At 50.5% G+C, this 18,896-nt stretch overlaps 1 protein-coding gene across 1 annotated transcript; it reads left to right on the forward strand.

Annotated features, from left to right (window-relative positions):
• Positions 1 to 1,155: 1,155 nt before the first annotated feature.
• Positions 1,156 to 18,239, forward strand: LOC118569743 (PTTG1 interacting protein). Its single transcript, XM_036167961.1, has 6 exons — positions 1,156 to 1,366; positions 6,503 to 6,555; positions 9,431 to 9,539; positions 12,633 to 12,804; positions 13,426 to 13,472; positions 16,674 to 18,239. The coding sequence occupies exons 1-6, from the start codon at positions 1,261 to 1,263 to the stop codon at positions 16,709 to 16,711; spliced, it is 525 nt and encodes a 174-aa protein (XP_036023854.1). The 5' UTR covers positions 1,156 to 1,260; the 3' UTR covers positions 16,712 to 18,239.
• Positions 18,240 to 18,896: the final 657 nt, after the last annotated feature.

Consider the following 18,896-nt stretch of genomic DNA (forward strand, 5'->3'; position numbering starts at 1 on the left):
GCTGGCCTTGAACTCACAGAGATCCGCCTGGCTCTGCCTCCTGAGTGCTGGGATTAAAGGCGTGCGCCACCACCGCCCGGCATAAATAAATCTTAAACAAACAAACAAACAAACAAACAAAACACCTAGCAGACACAAGCGCGTATCCTATTTTGCTTACCCCTACAACTGTTCCGGACTTTAATGAATCAACAAACTTGGGAGCCACTGCCCCACATTGATCTTTGGTGTCCCTCACCCTAGGTCCCTCCTACTCAAAGCTCCTGTATTTCCAAGTTTGCGTTCTTCAATCACTGTGAACCAGGACTGTTTTGTTTTCTTTGAGGCAGGGCCTCATTGGCTGAGGAAGACCTTGAACTTCTGATTTTCTTGACTCCACCTCCCAAGTGCTGGTGACAGATGTGGCCATCACGATTGGTTTGTGAAGTTCTGATGATGGAACTCCGGGCCTTGTGCCCCGGTTGCTAGGCAAGCAATCCTACCATCTAAGCAAGGTACATCCTCAGCACTAGGCAAGCAATCCTACCATCTAAGCAAGGTACATCCTCAGCACTCTCTCGGGGATTTAAAATGCCTTTCCACAACTTCGAGACAGCTTGGAGGCCGTTTTAACGTACATAACAAGTGAACCAACCCTCAAAACCTGCCCTGTGGGCACATATGCGGCTCTGGGAGAGAACCTACAGGACTGTTAGAAGCCCTACTGAGGGCGGGGCAGGTTGCCGAGGGTAGGTGGCTACAGAGCAGGAGCAACCCACGATCGCTGCTGCCAGCGTCCCTAGTCAAAGGAGCTTGGCTGCACCGGCTCAGTCCACGCCGCTTTGCCGTCATTCCCAGAGCACCTCGGCGGTCCCAGTTGGCGCCCCAGGTCTTTTACTATCCCCAATGGACCTGTGTGGAGCAGAGCAGCTGAGCCTCAGAACCTGCTTCACAGTCCAACAGCTCCTTTGCTGCACAAGCGCCCTAGATAGCAAAGAACAGCCCAGTTTTGGAGTCAACTGAGCACGCGTGCAGGTCTGATGCTCCCGTTATACCTCCCTCGCGGCGATTCCGACAGTGCGCAGGCGTACTAAGCCTCCGCGGCGCCCGGAGGCGGGCGTAGGGTAGAGGGCGGAGCGAGCCGGAGCCTGCGGCTGCGCACTCGTAGGCTCCGCCCCCTGGGCTCGTCTACCGTGCTTCCGCGGTAGCTGTGCAAACAACCTCGGGCCGCGTCCAAGTTGAGTCTTCGGAGGTGCTGGCGGCGGACGCCACCGACGCACCATGGCGTCTGCTGCTCTCGAGCTGACGCCGAGCTGGGTGATGCTCCTCGGCGCCGCGCTGCTGCTGCTTCTGCCCGTAGCCTCTGCGCAGGAACCTCCGGGAGTGGGTAAGGCCCCGGGGCCCAGGGAGCCTGGGGTTCGGGTAGGAGGGCGGCTGGGTCGGATCCAGAGCGGAACCCAGCCCTCGGGCTTTGCATCCTCTTTGCTCGCGCCCTCCCTTGGAGCTGCGGGCGCGCCAGCCACTACTGGAGGAGCTACGTCGTGCCCTAAGGCACAAGAGAAAGGCCGAGTCGGAACCGATGCTTCGGCACCTGCTTAGCAGCCGGCTGATGGAGCTTCCAACACGGCGGGCATCTGCATTCCTTCCTGCCTGTATCAGATGCTGGGGCCCGGCTCTTTGAGGAGCTGAGGTCTCGACAGATGCCTGACTCTAGCCCAGCACTGTTTCTTTTGGGGGAAATCGCGGAGCTGGCAGGTTATGTCAAGGCCTGAAACTGAGAGTTGACTCAGTCTGCTTCCTGACCTTTGCAGCGAGTGTTGATGGGGCCCCAGCTAGAGAGAGAATATTTTTCTCAACCATGTTAGCTCAGGCTTTCTCAAGGTGTCTTTACTTTCTAGCCTGGCACGGTATATTTTCTCTTTGTGACCTTGTTGCGTGTTGTCGCAGCTCTGTTTAAGTTTCTTATCTGCTCTCAGCTGTGCCTAGGGTCTGTGACTGCTGCCCTCCAGCTATCTTGGAAAGTGCGACTGAAGGAGTTGACCCTCGGTGTTCTGGGGACTTGGGGCTAGATTCCCCAGAGAGGACTTTACAGCGGGCAGAATGCTAGAGAGAGAGCCTGTATAGGCGCAGGACCCCTACCCTCAGCAGGTCTAGAATGCTCTAGTGAGGGGAGCAATCACATCCTCCACCTCTTGCCACAGAACATGTTCTAGGTGTGAGATTTCTACTACTTGACATCTTTTTGTTGTTTTGTTTTTTCGAGACAGGGTTTCGCCATGTAGTTTTGGTTCCTGTCCTGGATCTCGATCTGTAGACCAGGCTGACCTCGAACTCACAGTGATCCGCCTGCCTCTGCCTCCCGAGTGCGATTAAAGAATACATCACAGTAAGCCCAAACTCATCGTTTTTGTTTTTGTTTTCTTTCTTTTTATTTTGTTTTTCGAGACAGGGTTTCTCTGTGTAGCTTTGCACTTTTTCCTGGAACTCACTTGGTAGACCAGGCTGGCCTCGAACTCACAGTGATCCGCCTGCCTCTGCCTCCCGAGTGCTGGGATTAAAGGCCTGCGCCACCACCGCCGGCTAAACTCATAGTTTTATTGTTGTTTGTTTGTTTTGTTGGTTTGTTTGTTTTGGCTTTGGAGACAGGATTTCTGTCAACAGTCCTGGCTGACCTGGAACTCTCTCTGGAGACCAGGCTGGCCCAAAACTCACAAAGGTCCACCTGCCTCTGCCTCCCAAGTGCAGAGATTAAAGGCCGGGCCCCACCACAGGCATTGTTTGAGACACGGTCTCACTATGTAGACCAGGCTGGTCTTGAACTCACAGGTATTTGCCTGCTAGTGCCTCGAAAGTGTTGAGATTAAAGGTGTGGACCACCATGCCTGGCCACACTCACCTTTTTAGTATTTTTGTGTGCTTCATTGGTGGGTTGACATTGCAATCTGTAATGGATTAAATAAAGGTCCTTAGAGTGAAATTCATAATATTGAGGACACTTGGATAGGGCTCTTGGGACAAACAGTCCCTAAAAGGACTGCAGTTGTCATCCCCCACGGGAATACCCAGGCACAGTGGTGGCCGGTGCAGGACACTGGGCAGTGAGTCCTTCCTGAGCAGTTCAGTTTGCATAGGAATCTGCAGCCCCCCTCCCTCTCTCCCTGAGGAACCTGCCTTCATGAACTGTACTGAATGCTACTGTATACATGCCTCCTGGGGTGCCCTGCCCCTCCTCCTCTCTTTTCTCCTTGAACAACAGTGAGGTGGCCAGGACTACTTTGTCTAAGTGTAACTTCCCTGACATGACAGGGGTGCTCTCTGAGTTCCGTCACCAGAGTGGACACCAAGCCCTTCCCGGTTTATTCTTCTCGGGGATGGAAGCCTGGGGCTTTCTGGAGCATAAATTTATGATAAACAATTAGTTTCCTTTGTTTTTACTGTCGTGTCCCCCCCCCCACTTCCTGAATGTAGGTGTGTCCTTTTGTCCTGAATGCCTTTGTTGACTCACCTGAAACGTCAGGGACCCACTCAGGAATGAGTCACTATTTTATTATCTTTCCATTTAATTATTAAAGTGAACGAGTCTGAAAGTTCTTTAAAAATAAGTAAATAGCACCTAAACTGAACTCTTAATTCATAATGCCTCCCAGTCAGGATGTTCACAGTCAGTAATGAGGAACCGCAAGGGCACTGCTCTTATCTCCAGCATGTGGTTGGCTGTGTCCCGTGATGGGGTAAGAGATACTGTGTGGCTTCCCAGAAATGTGAGTTGTAGGGCAGCAAGCTGTCAGTGTTTCCGCCTTGCCATATGAGTCTGGGAGTTACTTCAGCCAGGATGCCTGCCATTCATGCTTTCTGGTATACAAGATCCACCCTGCAGTTGGCCTGTGGAGGAGGAGGAGGAGGAGGAGGAGGAGGAGGAGGAGGAGGAGGAGGAGGAGGGCTGGCCCTTGGGGATTCAGATTTCCTAGTAATGGAGAGGCCCAGGGTGGCCAGAACTCATGATGTGTTTCTTGGAGCTCAGTTCTTTCAGTTCTCGAAAGTGTAGTTACCAAAATATCCCGTGACAGAGATCCGGACCTCGTCATTACTGGGGCCTCTGTGTCGGCTGATAGGAAGCAAGGCCATCCTTTCTTGTGGATGACTTTGAAAAAGAGCTGGAGAGTGGGTGTGTTTGACACACCCTCAGCTGTCACCATAATGAGAAAGATCTCAGTGCAGACGGGTGTAGGAGAGCTGAGGGGCAGTAAGGGGTGAGCGGTGAGCTCATGGTGACTGCATGCCTGCTCTCCCACCCCCTCCCTCTCTGTGCTTGATAGTGTCTTACCATAAATTATCTGGTAATTTAAACATGTTTATGGCACATTGTAATCATACAGCTTGTTACTAATTTGACCAAATCATGGGAGTAAATTGTTGAGGTGGCTTGTGCCCCTGAATTCTTCAGAAGCAACCCCTCCTAAGAGTGAGGATATTCTCCGCTCAGTTAGGACATAGTTGCCAAGCTGGGGTGTTAAAATGGAACTCAGCTGCTTGGTTTACTATACCGCCCACACACAGATTGGCCTAGTGAGGTCCTTCTCTGTTCTCGAACTCTGAAACCTCCAGTCATTTTAAGTTGTTTCAATTTGCACTTCTAATCTCCTCAGTCTCCTCTAAGCTCCTCAGTCCATCTTTGTCTTCAGAAAACCAGTCTGTAGAGGACCCCAGTTTGGTTTTTCTTTTTTCTTTTTTTTTTCTGCAAGACAAGTCTCAAGTATGTAGCTCTGGCTGTCTTGGAACTCACTCTGTAGACCAGGCTGGCCTCGAACTCACCGAGATCTGCCTGCCTCTGCCTCCTGAGTGCTGAGACTAAAGGCGTGCGCCACCATGCCCTGCTTGGTCTTGCCTCTTCTAGTCCTCGTGGATAGACAGAGAGCTGGAATTGATTGTGTAGTAGCGCCTGGCTGTCCCTCAGGTCGGCCCCAAGCGGGAGTCGAGGAGCATAGTAGGAGCCCAGGAGCCACCCTGCAGTGTGTTATGTCTCCACCACTTTGTTTTGTCACTGTGTTTTGCTGGTAGACCTGTGCTGTTATCCACCAAGGTGGATAAGTTTCCTTATGTAACCAGGCTACTGTAGATGCAGACTGCACCTAGCAAGCCAGTGAGGCAAGCATCTCCCCTCTGGTGTGGCCCTGGAAGCACTTTTTCTCACTCTCCGGTGGATGAGTTCCGGTTGTGTAGAACTGCTCGGCCTTGAAAGGTGATCTTTGGTACAGGCTTCTTTCAGCCTCCACGGTATTGCTCACTTTCATTTATTTTCCTTCTCTTTGTGCCTTGAAGTTGCTCCCCAGTGTAGACTCTCCAGCCTATCTGTCCATCCTTCTAGAAGTGAACATCTGGGCTGTTTCCAGTTGGGTCATTGTGGATAGAGTTGCGGTGAGCATGCCTGCACAGGACATTCTGTGGGTGTGTCTTCTGATGTCTTGAATAAGATACCTCTAAGTCGCTTGCTAGCCGTAAGAGTGGCCATTTCTAAAAATGGCTGAGCCAACTCCAAATGTGCATTCTTGTTGCTGTGTGTCCCTGGTCATCTCTGTAAGTTCAGCCTTTCTCATGCATGCATTTCCTTGCAGTTTTCATTTGCATTTCCCTGGCAACCAATGGCTCGAGTGCATTCCCCCCCTTAAACCCCGCCTCCCTCCAGACAGGGTTTCTCTGTGTAGCTTTTTTTAGTGCCTGTCCTGCTCTTACTCTGTAGACTAGACTGGCCTCGAACTCACAGAGATCCCCTGGCTCTGTGTGAGTGCTGGAATTAAAGGCATGCACTCCCCCCACCCTCCATCACCCCCCCTCCGCCCCGCACCCCCGCCGCATGGCTGAGTACAGTGCTCTTTTCAAAGTGTGCTTGTTTTAAGGGATGGTGGGGGGAAGTTGTGGGCCCAAGTTGGATAGCATGAGAAATACATGATTTATATGCTCCTTCCTGTACATTTGATTTGTTTGAGGTCAAGGCTGATAGCTATATAGACTTTGACCCTTTCCTGAAAACAGTGCTGTGGGTGCTGGCAGGTGTCCCAGGTGCTTTGCATGATTAGAGCAGGCTGCCACCGCCTGGCTTCTCGGGTCTGGGGAATGCAGCCCTGTCTGGGGAAGCTTGCCCCCAAGATCTTGAGATCCAGAGGTAAGTTTTCAAGCTAGGCTTTGCCTCTAGGCATGTCGCCTTATGGCTGTGGTCCCCTGCTCTCAAGAGCATACTGATGGCAGTAGGTCTCAGAGGTTAGTGGTCGCACAGTTTTGTGGTTCACCTGTAGAGGAGAACTGTAAAACAACAGCTTGTTGTGTTTGGAATCTTCCTTCCCAGAAGGCTCCCTGCGGGGAGAGCTGTGGAATGAGTGGTGGCTCTTCTGGTGTCTTGCTTGCAGCAGGATTAAGTTGGGTGCCTTGAAGCAGGCCAGACCAGCAGAGTCTGCTTGATCATTCCTGACAGGTTCACAGCACCAGGGTCTTCTCTACCCTTCAGTGATACCTTTGTCTCTCCTGGCAGGCTGTTCCCTGTACACAAACAGATCCTGTGAAGAGTGCCTCAGGAATGTCTCGGTAAGTAATGTGGTTCAGATCCATGTCCTCAAGTCCAAGGTGGCATATGTGTTTGAAGCACTCTGACATTTGGGGATTGTTAGGTGCTTTACCTGATGGTTGTTAAATACTATATTCCAGCTTCTCTCGGGCATCTGAAGCCTTCTCGGGAAAGGCACAGGCTCCATCTAGCACAGCTAGTGTCCATGACTTGGGTAGGCAGTGTGGAGGATATACCCTTCCTGAGCTGCTTGGGACAGTTGGACAACATCTAATATGTCGGCATTAGGTGACTAGGACTGCTTGCCTCTGACTAGGTCTTCTCTAGAGGGTCATCCAACCTTCAAGACCAGTTGGGGGCTGAGATAACAACTTACATATACAATTGACAGGTACTTGATAGGCAGGTACAGGGCTTGAAGGCACGCTCAAGAGTTCTTCTTCCTTCGTGTGTGTTGTGCTATGGGGTCATCTCCTATGGTCCGTGAGAGAGCTCTGCGCCATGTGGTGCCCTGGGAAGACCCAGCCAGCAAGTTTACCCTTTGTCCTGTTCTTTAATTTCTGTGTGTCCTCGAGTCAGAAGGTGGTTGCTATTCTGGAGCAAAGTTACCTAATCTTCCACTCTAGGAAGTAAGTGGGCCTAGGACTCATGAGGGTGCCTTCTGATAGATCACCCTGGGTGTTGATGGATGGGACAGACGTTCATCTGCCCTCCTGGGAGAAGCCGACCAGCAGTGGGAAAATGGTTTCACAGCAGAGATCTCTGGGTATCCCGTGAGGGTGCTCAGCTTCTCCAGTGTGGCGGCCTTCTCTTTGGCCCGCCTGCATGCTGCTCCTTGAGGCTGAGGAGTCTGCTTGGGCATGTTTAGCCCAGTCTGCACAGCTTATCTTGGGAACCTTCAGGGAGGAACGGAAGTGGAGCATCAGCTGATCAGAAAACAGTTTTCAGAGGTGGCTTCCCCCAGGAACTCCAGGGGGCTTCATGGCACCCTGGGGCTTGTGCCGTTGTGTGTCCCTCCCTGACAGCGGGTTAAGGACAACACTGGTCTGGGTGGTGTTTCCTCTTGGCTTCCTCCACAGGACAATAGGAGCATCTTAAAAAGCAGCAGTACCCAAGTAACCAATAAAAGTATTATGGGAAAAAAAAAAGCAACAGTAGCTTTTTAAAGTGACAGCGGTGCAGATCTGAGACATGTCTTGTCACTGGGGGAGACTCTAGTGGGCACTAGGATCTGCTGACTGAAAATGAGCAGCTGCTTCAGCCTCAGTACTGACATTGGTAGTGCTGAACCTGCCACCCCAGGTGGGAGTGATTTCTTGACTCTTTCTAGGTTCAAGTTTTTCCTCTAGGAGGTTATTTAAGCCATTTAAAAAAAAAAAAAAAGAAAAATCTTTTGTTGTACTAGCCTTAGAGCCTCATTACCCTGGGTTGTGTGTGTTGAGGACAGAGTCCAGAGAGGGACCTGCCCAGGTCACAGTGGGTTGGTCTAGTCAGGTAGAACCTGAGGCCTGACCCTGCTCTGAACCCAGACGGCAAGGCTTTAGTAAGGTAAGGTGGAGAAGGCCAGCCCAGACCCAACCAGCCTGCTTGGAGACAGGGTTCTGGGAAGAGATAGGCCTTCAGAGGACCAGTGGGTTTCTTAATGCTGCTGAGTTGTTGGTGGGCCCCTTACTTAGTTAAAAAGACTAGAACAACACACATTGCAAGTGCTGTGTTCTCATTGGAGCTTGGAAGGTTAGACCTTGTGACTTGAGCCCTTTTTAAAGTGGAGGAGTAGCCAGAGATAATGCAGGATAGGACCCCTGGGGTGGAAGATGTTCTCGGTAGCAGGATCTGCAGGACTCCGCTGCTGCTAGCCACACGGTGCCAGGAACCGCTGTGAGTACTCAATGGACATTGTACAGTAGCTCAGCACATGTTTAAATGTCCCTGGAATAGATGTTACTCCAAATTGAGACCCAAACCTGGTCTTTAATCTTGTTGAAGATCCCGTGAGATGCTTACTCGGAAGAGGTGTGATCAGAAAGATGTCCTCTTGGTTGGCTCTGGCAGGGTCCGTGCTCTGGACATCAGAATTCTTTTTCCCTGTGATGTGTGTAGTCTTTCCAAGGACACCTTCCTAGGTCAGCTGTGCTGTATGCTGGTGGTCCTCAGCCCTGTCTAGCACTGTGGGGTGGAGATGGTGGGTCCTGCTGAGTTCTGACATATGTTGATGTGACAACACTGTCTCCTCACTTCCATTCCCACCCGACATCTGAGGGGCTTAGACAAGAGCCCCCTGGAGGGTCTCCCACTCTCATGCTTGGTGGCGTCATCCTTCAAAACCAGACACTTAGTGCAGTATAAAGATGGAGGCACAGGACCTCCTACAGTAGTGCCTCCCCTGTGCCCCATCATCTGCTCAGCAAATACCTCAGAAGCACCTGCCTGCTGAATGCTCAGGTTTCCCTGTCCTGTGTCTCTGGTGCTCAGTGAAGGCCACAGTTATCCGACTTCCTGCACAGTGTGAGGAGGCATGCTGTGGGAGGAAGCAATCCGTGTGTGTTGTTGGTCAGGGAATGGGGGCTTGGGTGGTTGGTTTCAGGGCAGGCCTCCTTGAGAATGTGAGGGAACCATTCTCAACCTTGAGGAAGAGGGCTCTAGAGAAAATTGGCAGGCCTCAAAATCCCCAAGAGCAGGGCGGCTTTCAGGTCTGTGTGGCTCTGTGGGGTGCTCAGGGATGCCAGCCATTGTGTTGGACATTGACCAAAGGATAACAAGGATGAGTTGGAGAATTTGGAGGATGCATAGCTTAGATCCATCCGAGAGAGATGGTGGCGTGGGTGTTATCGAAGACAGGGAGGTGGTGGTCTTGCCCTGGTCTGTTGAAGGTCTCCTGATGCTGGTCTCTTTCAGTGTCTGTGGTGTAACGAGAACAAGGCATGCTTGGACTACCCAGTGAGAAAAATCTTGCCCCCTGCTTCTCTTTGTAAATTGAGTTCTGCTCGCTGGGGCGTATGCTGGGGTAAGTTGTTTTCATTTACTTCTTGAAAAATCAGTGGGTTTTGGTGAATCTGGGACTTGTGCTCAGTCAGCAGAAGTTACTAGGAAGTTACGAGGAATGTTGCTGCACTGTGACTCCCAAGGGAAGAAGCAAGGAGTCCTGTGATGGTCTGCTGTTTGGCAAGCAGCCAGGGACCTGGAGGGCTCCGGCAGAATCATTAGCCACAGCACTGTACAGCCCACGTCCTGGGAGGTGGGGAAAGGGCTCATGTAAAAGCCTGTTTTTATGTTCCTGTGTATGATGTGCTGCTACCTGGGAGTCTGCCAGCCTGTGTGGATTCCCTCAAGCCAGTAATCCCCCAACCAAGGGCCCTGTTAGTCTGTGTGTGTCTGTGGTGGCCATTTTCTCCCATGAAGGAAATTAGTCCTATGTGGCTCAGCTTGCCCTTTAAGTATGTTGCCACCTGGAACTCATTTTCCTGTCGTGAGCTGTTTACCTTTTGTGGTGTTAGGTTTGGGGTTGCACAGGCCTCCAGCCTGGTGAAGGAGCTGATGTTTCTCAGAGCACTGGGGATAAGGAGATTGTTGATGGTTCCTCATGTGTTTGCATCATGGATCCACTGCCCCTTACATCTTGTTTAGCTATCTATTTAAAAAAGACTTGAGGCTCAGACTCTGTCAGCCTCCACCCAGAACAACTTGGCTGTTGTAAAAGCAAGCCCAGGGCATCCAGAAAACAAGAAGGGCTGATAGCCTGTGTCTGTGTGGTGTGTGTCTGTCTGTCCTGACCCAGGAAAGCCTCTGAGGTCTCGCCACTGCCCACTACTGTCTCCTGCTAGTGCTCTTTCCTGGCCTGGGCGTTGGCTTTGGAACACTGATTGCCACTCAGGCCTCTCCCATCAGTGTGTGTCTGTGGGTTCTCAGAGAACATAGACAGAGGACAATCCTAGAGCTTCTGGAAGTGCCCCTCCCCCAAGGTCCTGAGCTGGCCTTCATAGAAGGAGTCTTGCTTTGTGCTGCCTTCTCCACTTCTGCCCAGCCTTAATTAACTGTTTGGCCCGGCTTACCACTGCGTCACCTCATCTGTTTGCATCCCTCCAAGCATTGGGGACGTCTGCCTGCTCCGGATCCTTTCAGCAGAGAGGGCGTTTACCTATTTTACCTTCGACTCATTGGGTGGTGTGTGGAGAATTGGGAGCTGTTGGTCTGACTCTGATGACCGAAGGTGTTGAGCCTTGTCAGGTGGTGGGTGCTTTTGTAACTGTCTTGTGCAATGCAGTTCCCACCCAGGTTACGGGGTGGCTAAACAGCACCCCCGGCGCAGGGCAGATGGAGGTGCACGGGTGCTCACCACGCGCTGCCTGCCAGCAGAGTGGGCTGGTGGCTGTGGGAAGCAGCCTTGTACTGGCGGGGGAGCAGGTCTGTGTCCGCTTCCCAGTCAGTGAGCACACCGATGGTGACTTCTGAGGGACTGATACCACTACACGGGAATACAAGCAGTTGGGCCCGCTCTTGTGGTCAAGGGGGTTGTCTGTCAGACTGGATTCCTAATCCCCTGAGCAGGGCAGCACTTGGGGTTAGCCCACTTAGTCTCCTGGTGTCATCATAAGCAGGCTTGTCGTGAGTGTAGGCCTGCACCATGGACAGTTAGTTCTTACAGATAATTTCCGAGTCATTGTTTCCCTCCAGCAGGAAAGTGGCTATAATCTTTATTCAGGGTTTTGATTGTAGTGACTTTGAAGTGTTATATCTGTTCATTTGCGGAAAACTGGTCTTGCCATGTTGACCTTTTGCGTTGAGCCCAGGAGTCAGCACTCCCGTCAGGCCAGGTTTGCACGTGGGTAGCAGTTGTTGCGTTTTCCTGTAGGGTTAAGAGAGGTGCTCACACACTACTGTTTCCATCATGACTGACTCGAATTGCTTGTGAGAGAAGCTGTGGGAGGAGACTGGATTTAGTTAGCTCCAGCTGTCCCAATGTTCTCACTTTTTAGGTTGACTTAGAGGATTCTGTAGTCAACAACTACCACCTGCCGATGCCGTTGCAGGCTCCTTTCTAACCACACAGGTGCTGCTTTTTGCGCTTTCAGGCTAGGCACGGGTGGGCAGACACAGGGTTAGAAAGAGCTCAAGGCTTCCGAGCAGTTGTAATGCCCCTCTCTGATTTTAACGTGCGTAGAAGCCGAAAAGGATTCTGGGAGCTGAGTCCAGCCCCCGGCGCTGAGGCTGGCTGAGGGAGCCCAGGAGCTGGCCCCCAGCCTCCCTCCTCCTGTTGCCCAGCTGCAGCAAACACCTGGACAGCTGTTACGTTTGTGACTCCCCTTAACACAGCTCAGGCTGCCAGCAGCCCTGCGGCTGGGGAGTTTGCTTGTGAAGTGCCTCGGTGCAGAGCTGAGCTGGGTGACTGGGACATATCGGCAAAAGCAGTGCTGGGCTCCTGAACTGGCTTTGGTTTGAGTGGAGGAATAGAAAAGCCTTGACTGGTCCTATTTTCATTTTTCAGTCTTTTGAGACAAGGCTCAAAAGGTTCTGTGTAGTCCTGGCTGTCCTGGAACTCCCTCTGGAGACCAGATCTTGTATTCAGTGATCTGCCTGCCTCTGCCTTGAGTGCTGGAATTAATTAAAGGTGTGCACCAGCACACCCAACCCCACGACTCTGACTGCTTTTCATGCAAAGATCTTTAAGAGAAATTCAGAAGAACCTTAAATTTTATTTTGAATTTGTATCTGTTCCTGAAGGTTGGCTGTACCAGCATGTCACGTCACTGAGTGACACTGGTCAGCCATTTTCAAATACCAGGGCATCTGTCATGCTTGGATGTACACATGTTGGTGGTCAGGGCACTTCCCCTTTCTATAGGTGGCACTAAGGAGTCAGGAGGTCTTGGGAACAGACACAGGTGACATCTTTCCTTCTTCCCACCTTGAGTGGGGAAAGGGTCTTGGCTCCTTAGTTTGTTGTGGTTAATCTAGAAATTGTAAGTTGTAGACATGGGTTGGAAGCAGCCACGTGCCCAGGCCCTGTGTTTAGGGCTGTTCCTGGGACAAGCAGTGGTAGCCCGTGGGTGGAGGCAGGTTACAGGTGCCGAGGTTTCAGCTTTTGTGCCTGGACTTGCAGTGAACTTCGAGGCCTTGATCATCACCATGTCAGTGCTTGGGGGCTCCGTGCTCCTGGCTATCACTGTGTGCTGCTGCTGCTGCTGCCGCCGGAAGAAGAGCCGCAAGCCAGACAAGAGCGATGAGCGGGCCATCAGAGAGCAGGAGGAGAGGAGGGTGCGGCAGGAGGAGAGGTGAGGCTGGGCTCGTTGCTCAGGAGCTTGCCTCTGAATTTGCAGCAGAGAGGCCATGGGAAACAACAAGGGTTAGGAGTCACATGCTTTCTCCACTTCTAAGAATGTAGCCAGTGTGTGTTGTCCTGCCTTTTCTGGCTGTAGTTAAAAGAGAAGCTAGTGGTGGTCACTGGCGTGTCTCCGACCTCAGGCTGCCTGGCCTACCTCTTCCACTGATAAAAGAGGAGGAGGCTGGCAAGCCTGTGCTACAGTGCTGTTGTACTGGCATGGCCCAGCCTCGAGTACTGCCGTTCCAGCCCCAGCCCCTAATGATGAAGTAACCTGACCGCTGTCAGAGACACTGGCTTGTGCCCACCGGTTCCCGGAGCACTGAATTCTCATTACCACCATGTCCCGTTAGAATCAGAGCAGCCTCAGCGGACAGACTTTGTAGTCACCCTGCTGGTCAAGTGGTAGGTGTGGCCTAGTGGCCACAGTCACCACCACCCTCTCTTGGGGAAGCTTGTAGAAAGTGCTGCAGGAGCTCCTAACCTTGGAGGGGAGGGAAGGGCCTGGGAGTTTGAGATGACCTTGCTTGTCTGTCATAATTTGATGCAACTTGGTTTTTCTGTACTTTTTTAGGAGAGCGGAGATGAAATCAAGACACGATGAAATCAGGAAAAAATATGGTAAGAATGAGAAGTGTCTCTCTTGACTGGTTGGGATCGGGGCAGCTGCTGTTCTTCTGTTCCCAGGGCACCACCAAGGATTGATTGTACTGAGCGCCTCGAAGGAGGAAGGCTCTGCAGGTTTTAATCTCAGGCACACTTTTCTTTGGTACTCATGAAGAGTAAAACCTTCAGGAGGGTTGCTGGGAGCTGGTGGTCCATTTGCCTCACAGCAAGATCTGCATGGGTAACCAGCCTTGGTTCTTTCTGTGAGTTCCTGGGCTGTTGTCTCTGCAGCCCTTGCTCTTGTGTGTCTCTTCTTCTGTCTTCTGACGGGGTCGGAGAAAGGCATGCCATCCCTTCCTCGCTGCTTTCTGGCTATGTCATCTCGTTTGCAGAGACTCTGGGGAGTGACTGTGAAGGGACCAGGCTGATCATAGGTGCCAAGTGTTAGCCTGTTTGGTTCCGCTGGAGTGAGTCAGAAACCTGGCTCCAGCATCACACACTATTCTGTCTTGTGGTCCTGGTTTGTTGCTGCTCCCAGCTGGTTTTAAAGTTCAGAAAGGGCACGAGAGCTTTCTTCTGCCTGGACTTCATGGCTGCAGGGGTGGGTGCTGTGGAAGCTAACAGCTCACCCACCCAGACAAGGGGCCTTAGGGCTATGTGGAGCCTCCAACTGTAAACCCACTTTTTTGGCCTTGAACCACTATCTTTTTTTTTTTTTTTTTTTTTTTTTGGCAGGGTTAGGGGGTTCTTGAGACAGGGTTTCTCTGCATAGCTCTTGCTGTCCTGGATCTCTCTGAGTAGACCAGGCTGGCCTTGAGCTCACAGGGATCCGCCTGCCTCTGCCTCCTGAGTGCTGGGATTAAAGGTGTGTGCCACCAAAGCCCAGTTTAAATCACTTTTTTTGTTTTTTAAGATTTATTTTTTATTATTTATACAGCATTCTGTCTGCATGTATATCTGCAGGCCAGAAGAGGGTGCCAGATCTCATTACAGATGGTTGTGAGCCAAGTGGTTGCTGGGATCGAACTCAGGGCCTCTGGAAGAACAGTCAGTGCTCTTAACCACTGAGCCATCTCTCCAGCCCCTTAAATCACTATCGTTTTTTTTGTGGAGCTGAGGATTGAACTCAGGCAAGTGCTCTTCCACTGAGCTAATCCTCAACCCTTAAATCACTATCTTAATGGGAGAAATCTGATGAAGAAAAATTTTAAAGTCTTTCCCAAAAATGTGCATTAAAATTATTTCATTTATTTATATGTATATCTGCACATGCATAAATGTGCTATTGTGTACATATGGAGGAGGTCAGGGGATGCCATGTGGGTCCTGGGGTTATCAGGCTTGGTGGCAAGGATTTTACCTGCTGAACCCCATCTCACCAACTCCTAATCTCTGAGTTCGAGGCCTACCTGGGTACAGAGTGAGTTCTAGGAAAGGCACAAAGGTACACAGAGAACCCTATTTCAAAAAACGAAAAAAAAAAAAAAAGAAAGAAAGAAAATATAATTTGGGGGTCATTTTTAATATAAGGAAATAGCATATTTGTGATGCTTCAGGATCTTACCCACTGGGAACATTATTATGTCACTGTGTGTGTTGAAACAAAATGTCTGAGTTAAACATCTTTAGGGAGGAAGGCTATGTTTTGGCTCTCAGGGTCACAGGTTTCTGTCCAGGGTCTACTGCTGTGTCCTGTGGTGAGGCAGAACATGGTGGAGGAAAGCTGCTCACCTCATGACAGCTGTGAAGGAGTTTGGGGAGACAGCAGCTGGAACAAGGAGGACTCTTTAAGGACCTATATCCTCCAGCTGGGTCCTTATACAGTCTCCTGATACTGCCAGCAGTTTTAAGAATCCACAAATGGGGGGCTGGAGAGATGGCTCAGAGGTTAAGAGCACTGACTGCTCTTCCAGAGGTCCTGAGTTCAATTCCCAGCAACCACATGGTGGCTCACAACCGTCTGTAATGAGATCTGGTGCCCTCTTCTGGCCTGTAGTCAAACATGCTATATACATAATAAATAAATAAATCTTTAAAAAAAAAAAAAAAGAATCCACAAATGGGCCAGAGGGTGGTGGCGCACGCCTTTAATCCCAGCACTCGAGAGGCAGAGGCAGGTGGATCTCTGTGAGTTCCAGGCCAGCCTGGTCTACAAAGCGAGTTCCAGGACAGGCTCCAAAGCTACACAGAGAAACCCTGTCTCGAAAAACCAAAAAAAAAAAAAAAAAAAAAGAAAGAAAGAAAAAACAAACAAACAAAAAAAGAATCCACAAATGGAAGTCAGGTACAGTAGCACATATGCTCAATCCCAGCACAGAAGCAAGTGGATGTCTTTTTTTTTTTTTTTTTTTTTTTTTTAAGATTTATTTATTATGTGTACAGTATTCTGCCTGCATGTGTCACTGCTGGCCAGAAGAGGGCACCAGATCTCATTACAAGTGGTTGTGAGCCACCATGTGGTTGCTGGGAATTGAACTCTGGACCTTTGGAAGAGCAGTAGGTGCTCTTAACCACTGAGCCATCTCTCCAGCCCACAAGTGTATGTCTTAAGAGTTAGAGACCAGCCTGGTCTACACAGTAATGTGCGAGCCTGCTTAGAACTGTGGTTAAATCTTGATGTAAAACTTAGCTGAGGTGTACTGATTTTGCTGCTGGTTGTTTTGCAGGAGTGGAGTGAGCAGTTTTGTTTTATTTAGTCTTTTTCTTTGTTTGGTTTGGAGTTTTTGAGACAAGGTCTCACTATGTAAATCTGGTTGGCCTGTTCTCCACTGGCCTCTTAACTCATCCCTTTTTTGTTATTGTTGTTGGTTTTTTTGTTTTTGGAGACAGTTTCTCTGTGTAACTTTGGAGCCTGTTCTGGAACTCACTGTGTGGCCCAGGCTGGCCTCGAACTCACAGAGATCCGACTGCCTCTGCCTCCCAAGTGCTGGGATTAAAGGCGTGCACCACCACCACCCGGCAACTCACTGTCTCTTGTCCTGAGTGCTGGGATTAAAGGTGTGCAAGCCCAGTCTTTTGGTTTGGTTTATTTTTCTCTTTGAGATAGTTTCTTGCTCTATAACCCAGGCTGGCTTCAAACTACAGCAGTCCAGTTCTAGGGTTACAGGTCTAAGCTAGAACACTCAAGGCCATACATTGCTTTTGTGAGTTTTGTTTCCACTTGAGTGGGTGAAGTTGTAAGTTAAATTTGTTTGTTTGTTTGTTTTCCTCCCTCAGGTCTGTTTAAAGAACAAAACCCATATGAGAAGTTCTAAAGCAGCTGGCATATAACTTGCGGCAGATCTTGCAGTCCCAGAGTTTCCTGGGAGTGCCCTCCTGAGCATAGCCTGCGGAGACCTTACCACTACAACCACCCATGACCTGGGTCATCCCTCCAGCTTCAGCACAGGCACCAGAGTGGCCTTGAGAGGACAATCCTGCTCTTGTTCCCTCTATCTCTGTATGTAATCCTTATGGTGACGACCTTTTTGGGGGAGGAAATGTACTCGGTCCCCACACTACAAAAGCCAGCAGCAGCCTGAGGCTGACTGGCTGATGAGTGGCCTTGATGCAAGAGTCACATTGCAACAAATGAAGTCATATTTACTTTATGACAAGAATTGACCCTCCATCCTTGCTTTTCCCAAGGCTGTGCTGTGACTGCAAGCCTGTTTCTATGACATGTCATTGTCCCCACAATCTAGTGCCTAGCTATATCTAGTAAACAGGAGTGTATGTATGAAGTCACCTGAAGTCTTTAGTCCCTCAGGAAACAGTCTTACCAAAAACCTTTTATGAAAAGTCCAGGCCTTTTTTTGGATGACGTTTTTCAATTGTCTTTAATAGACCGAGAATCTTTTCGCACATGGGAATTCTAAGTTGTGAATTCAGGTTGATACTCCTGTGATTGCTAAGTCTTCTGCCTCAGGCTTCTCCAGCTGTGGTGATGCATGGAGTCACGTGTCCTCAGTCTTTTGTGCAGCTCTTGGACACCTCCCCTCTACCTGTCAGGCTGCCCAGTTGGTCCTGTGTGTGTGCATCATGAAGGATGGACAGCTTGTCCACTGGCCAGCCTGAGCAGACATACCCACCCACCTCCCTTCCCGCCCTGCTTCCCACCATGGCTCAGCTCACTGTATCTGACACAGCTTGTCACGGCACACGAGGGTCCCCATGATTCCTGAAATCCAAGCTTGTCACTAGTATCATGAGCTTGGTGGCAGGGTAAGGAGGAAAGCTATTCCCCCTGGGAAAACAGCCACCAGCAGATGAGGTGACCTTTCTGCAGGCACCTTCATGCCTGGACACCTCACCTAGCAGCTCGGTAACCCTTTCAACTCTGTCAGTCTGTCCAGGGATTAACATTTCTCCCCTCCAGTTTTCACAAACTGAGGGAATGACCTTTACCACTCTGGAGTCTTACCATTTTTCTGCCTTGTTAGGCCTTTGATGTAATTTAAAGCATTGTCAAACATTTCTTAAAGTATTATAGCAGCCATTGAGATTTCTACTGCCTGTTGATAAGGAATCCCCCTCACAGGCCTTGATGAACTTTGTATTAATATGTAGCATATATAAATCATACCTTTTAGGTTGCTGAGCTGATGTTAGAGTGACCAGCTGCTAAATGCAGAGTATTTAATTCTCCGGTATAGAAATGCAGCAGGTGCTCACGGGACTGCCTGGTCTGGGCCCCACTCTGAGCAGCATGAGGAGCAGCCACAGACCTACGCCTGAGACCGTGGCACCCAGTGCCTTACTTTTTAACCACTTTCCAATAAAATGGTTGGATATGGCTTTGAATTCTTTCTCTGTGCTTTGTCTTAAGGGTGGGCTGGGGCTGTGAGCTCTCCAGTTAAGTCCAGCTGCTGGGCTCGCCCTGTGAGCTGGGTGCCATGCCCCACAGTGTAGAAAGGTCCTCCTTGTCACCCACCCTGTCCAGTCCCACTCCGCCATGCTCAGTCTTCAGCTTTTGCCCTGGTGCAAAGAAGTCAGAAGAAGTTGCTCTGCATGACTGCCAGCTGGCACCTGGGCACCCTCCTGGCATGTCGCACTGGCTTCTTCAGCCCTGGAGTCTGAAGTTGAGGGGCTGGTGACATAAGGGGTGTGGGTGTCACTGTGTCTGCCTGTGACAGGCTGTTGGCTCCCAGGGTCCTCAGTCCCAGAGCTCACACTGGCTGCTTGAACCTCTTATCCATTGTTAATAGAGGAAAAAGAGACATACAGGGCTGAGCGTGGAAACCGACTCCCTGGCTTTCAGGTTAACACTCTAGAGTAAGGGACACTGGCCTGAAGAAAGTCCAGGAACCAGAACAAAATGATCCAGAAAGCTGTGGCCAAAAGGAGGCTGTCGACAGCCTGTTTGCTCAGGGTTCACGCTGCGGTGATAGTCTGCCCTCTTGAGGCCTGCGCCTGGACTGCTGGTTCCGGGAGACACAAGCCGTGGGACAGGTATACCCA

Source organism: Onychomys torridus, chromosome 18, assembly GCF_903995425.1.
Source record: "Onychomys torridus chromosome 18, mOncTor1.1, whole genome shotgun sequence".
Lineage (NCBI taxonomy): Eukaryota > Metazoa > Chordata > Mammalia > Rodentia > Cricetidae > Onychomys > Onychomys torridus.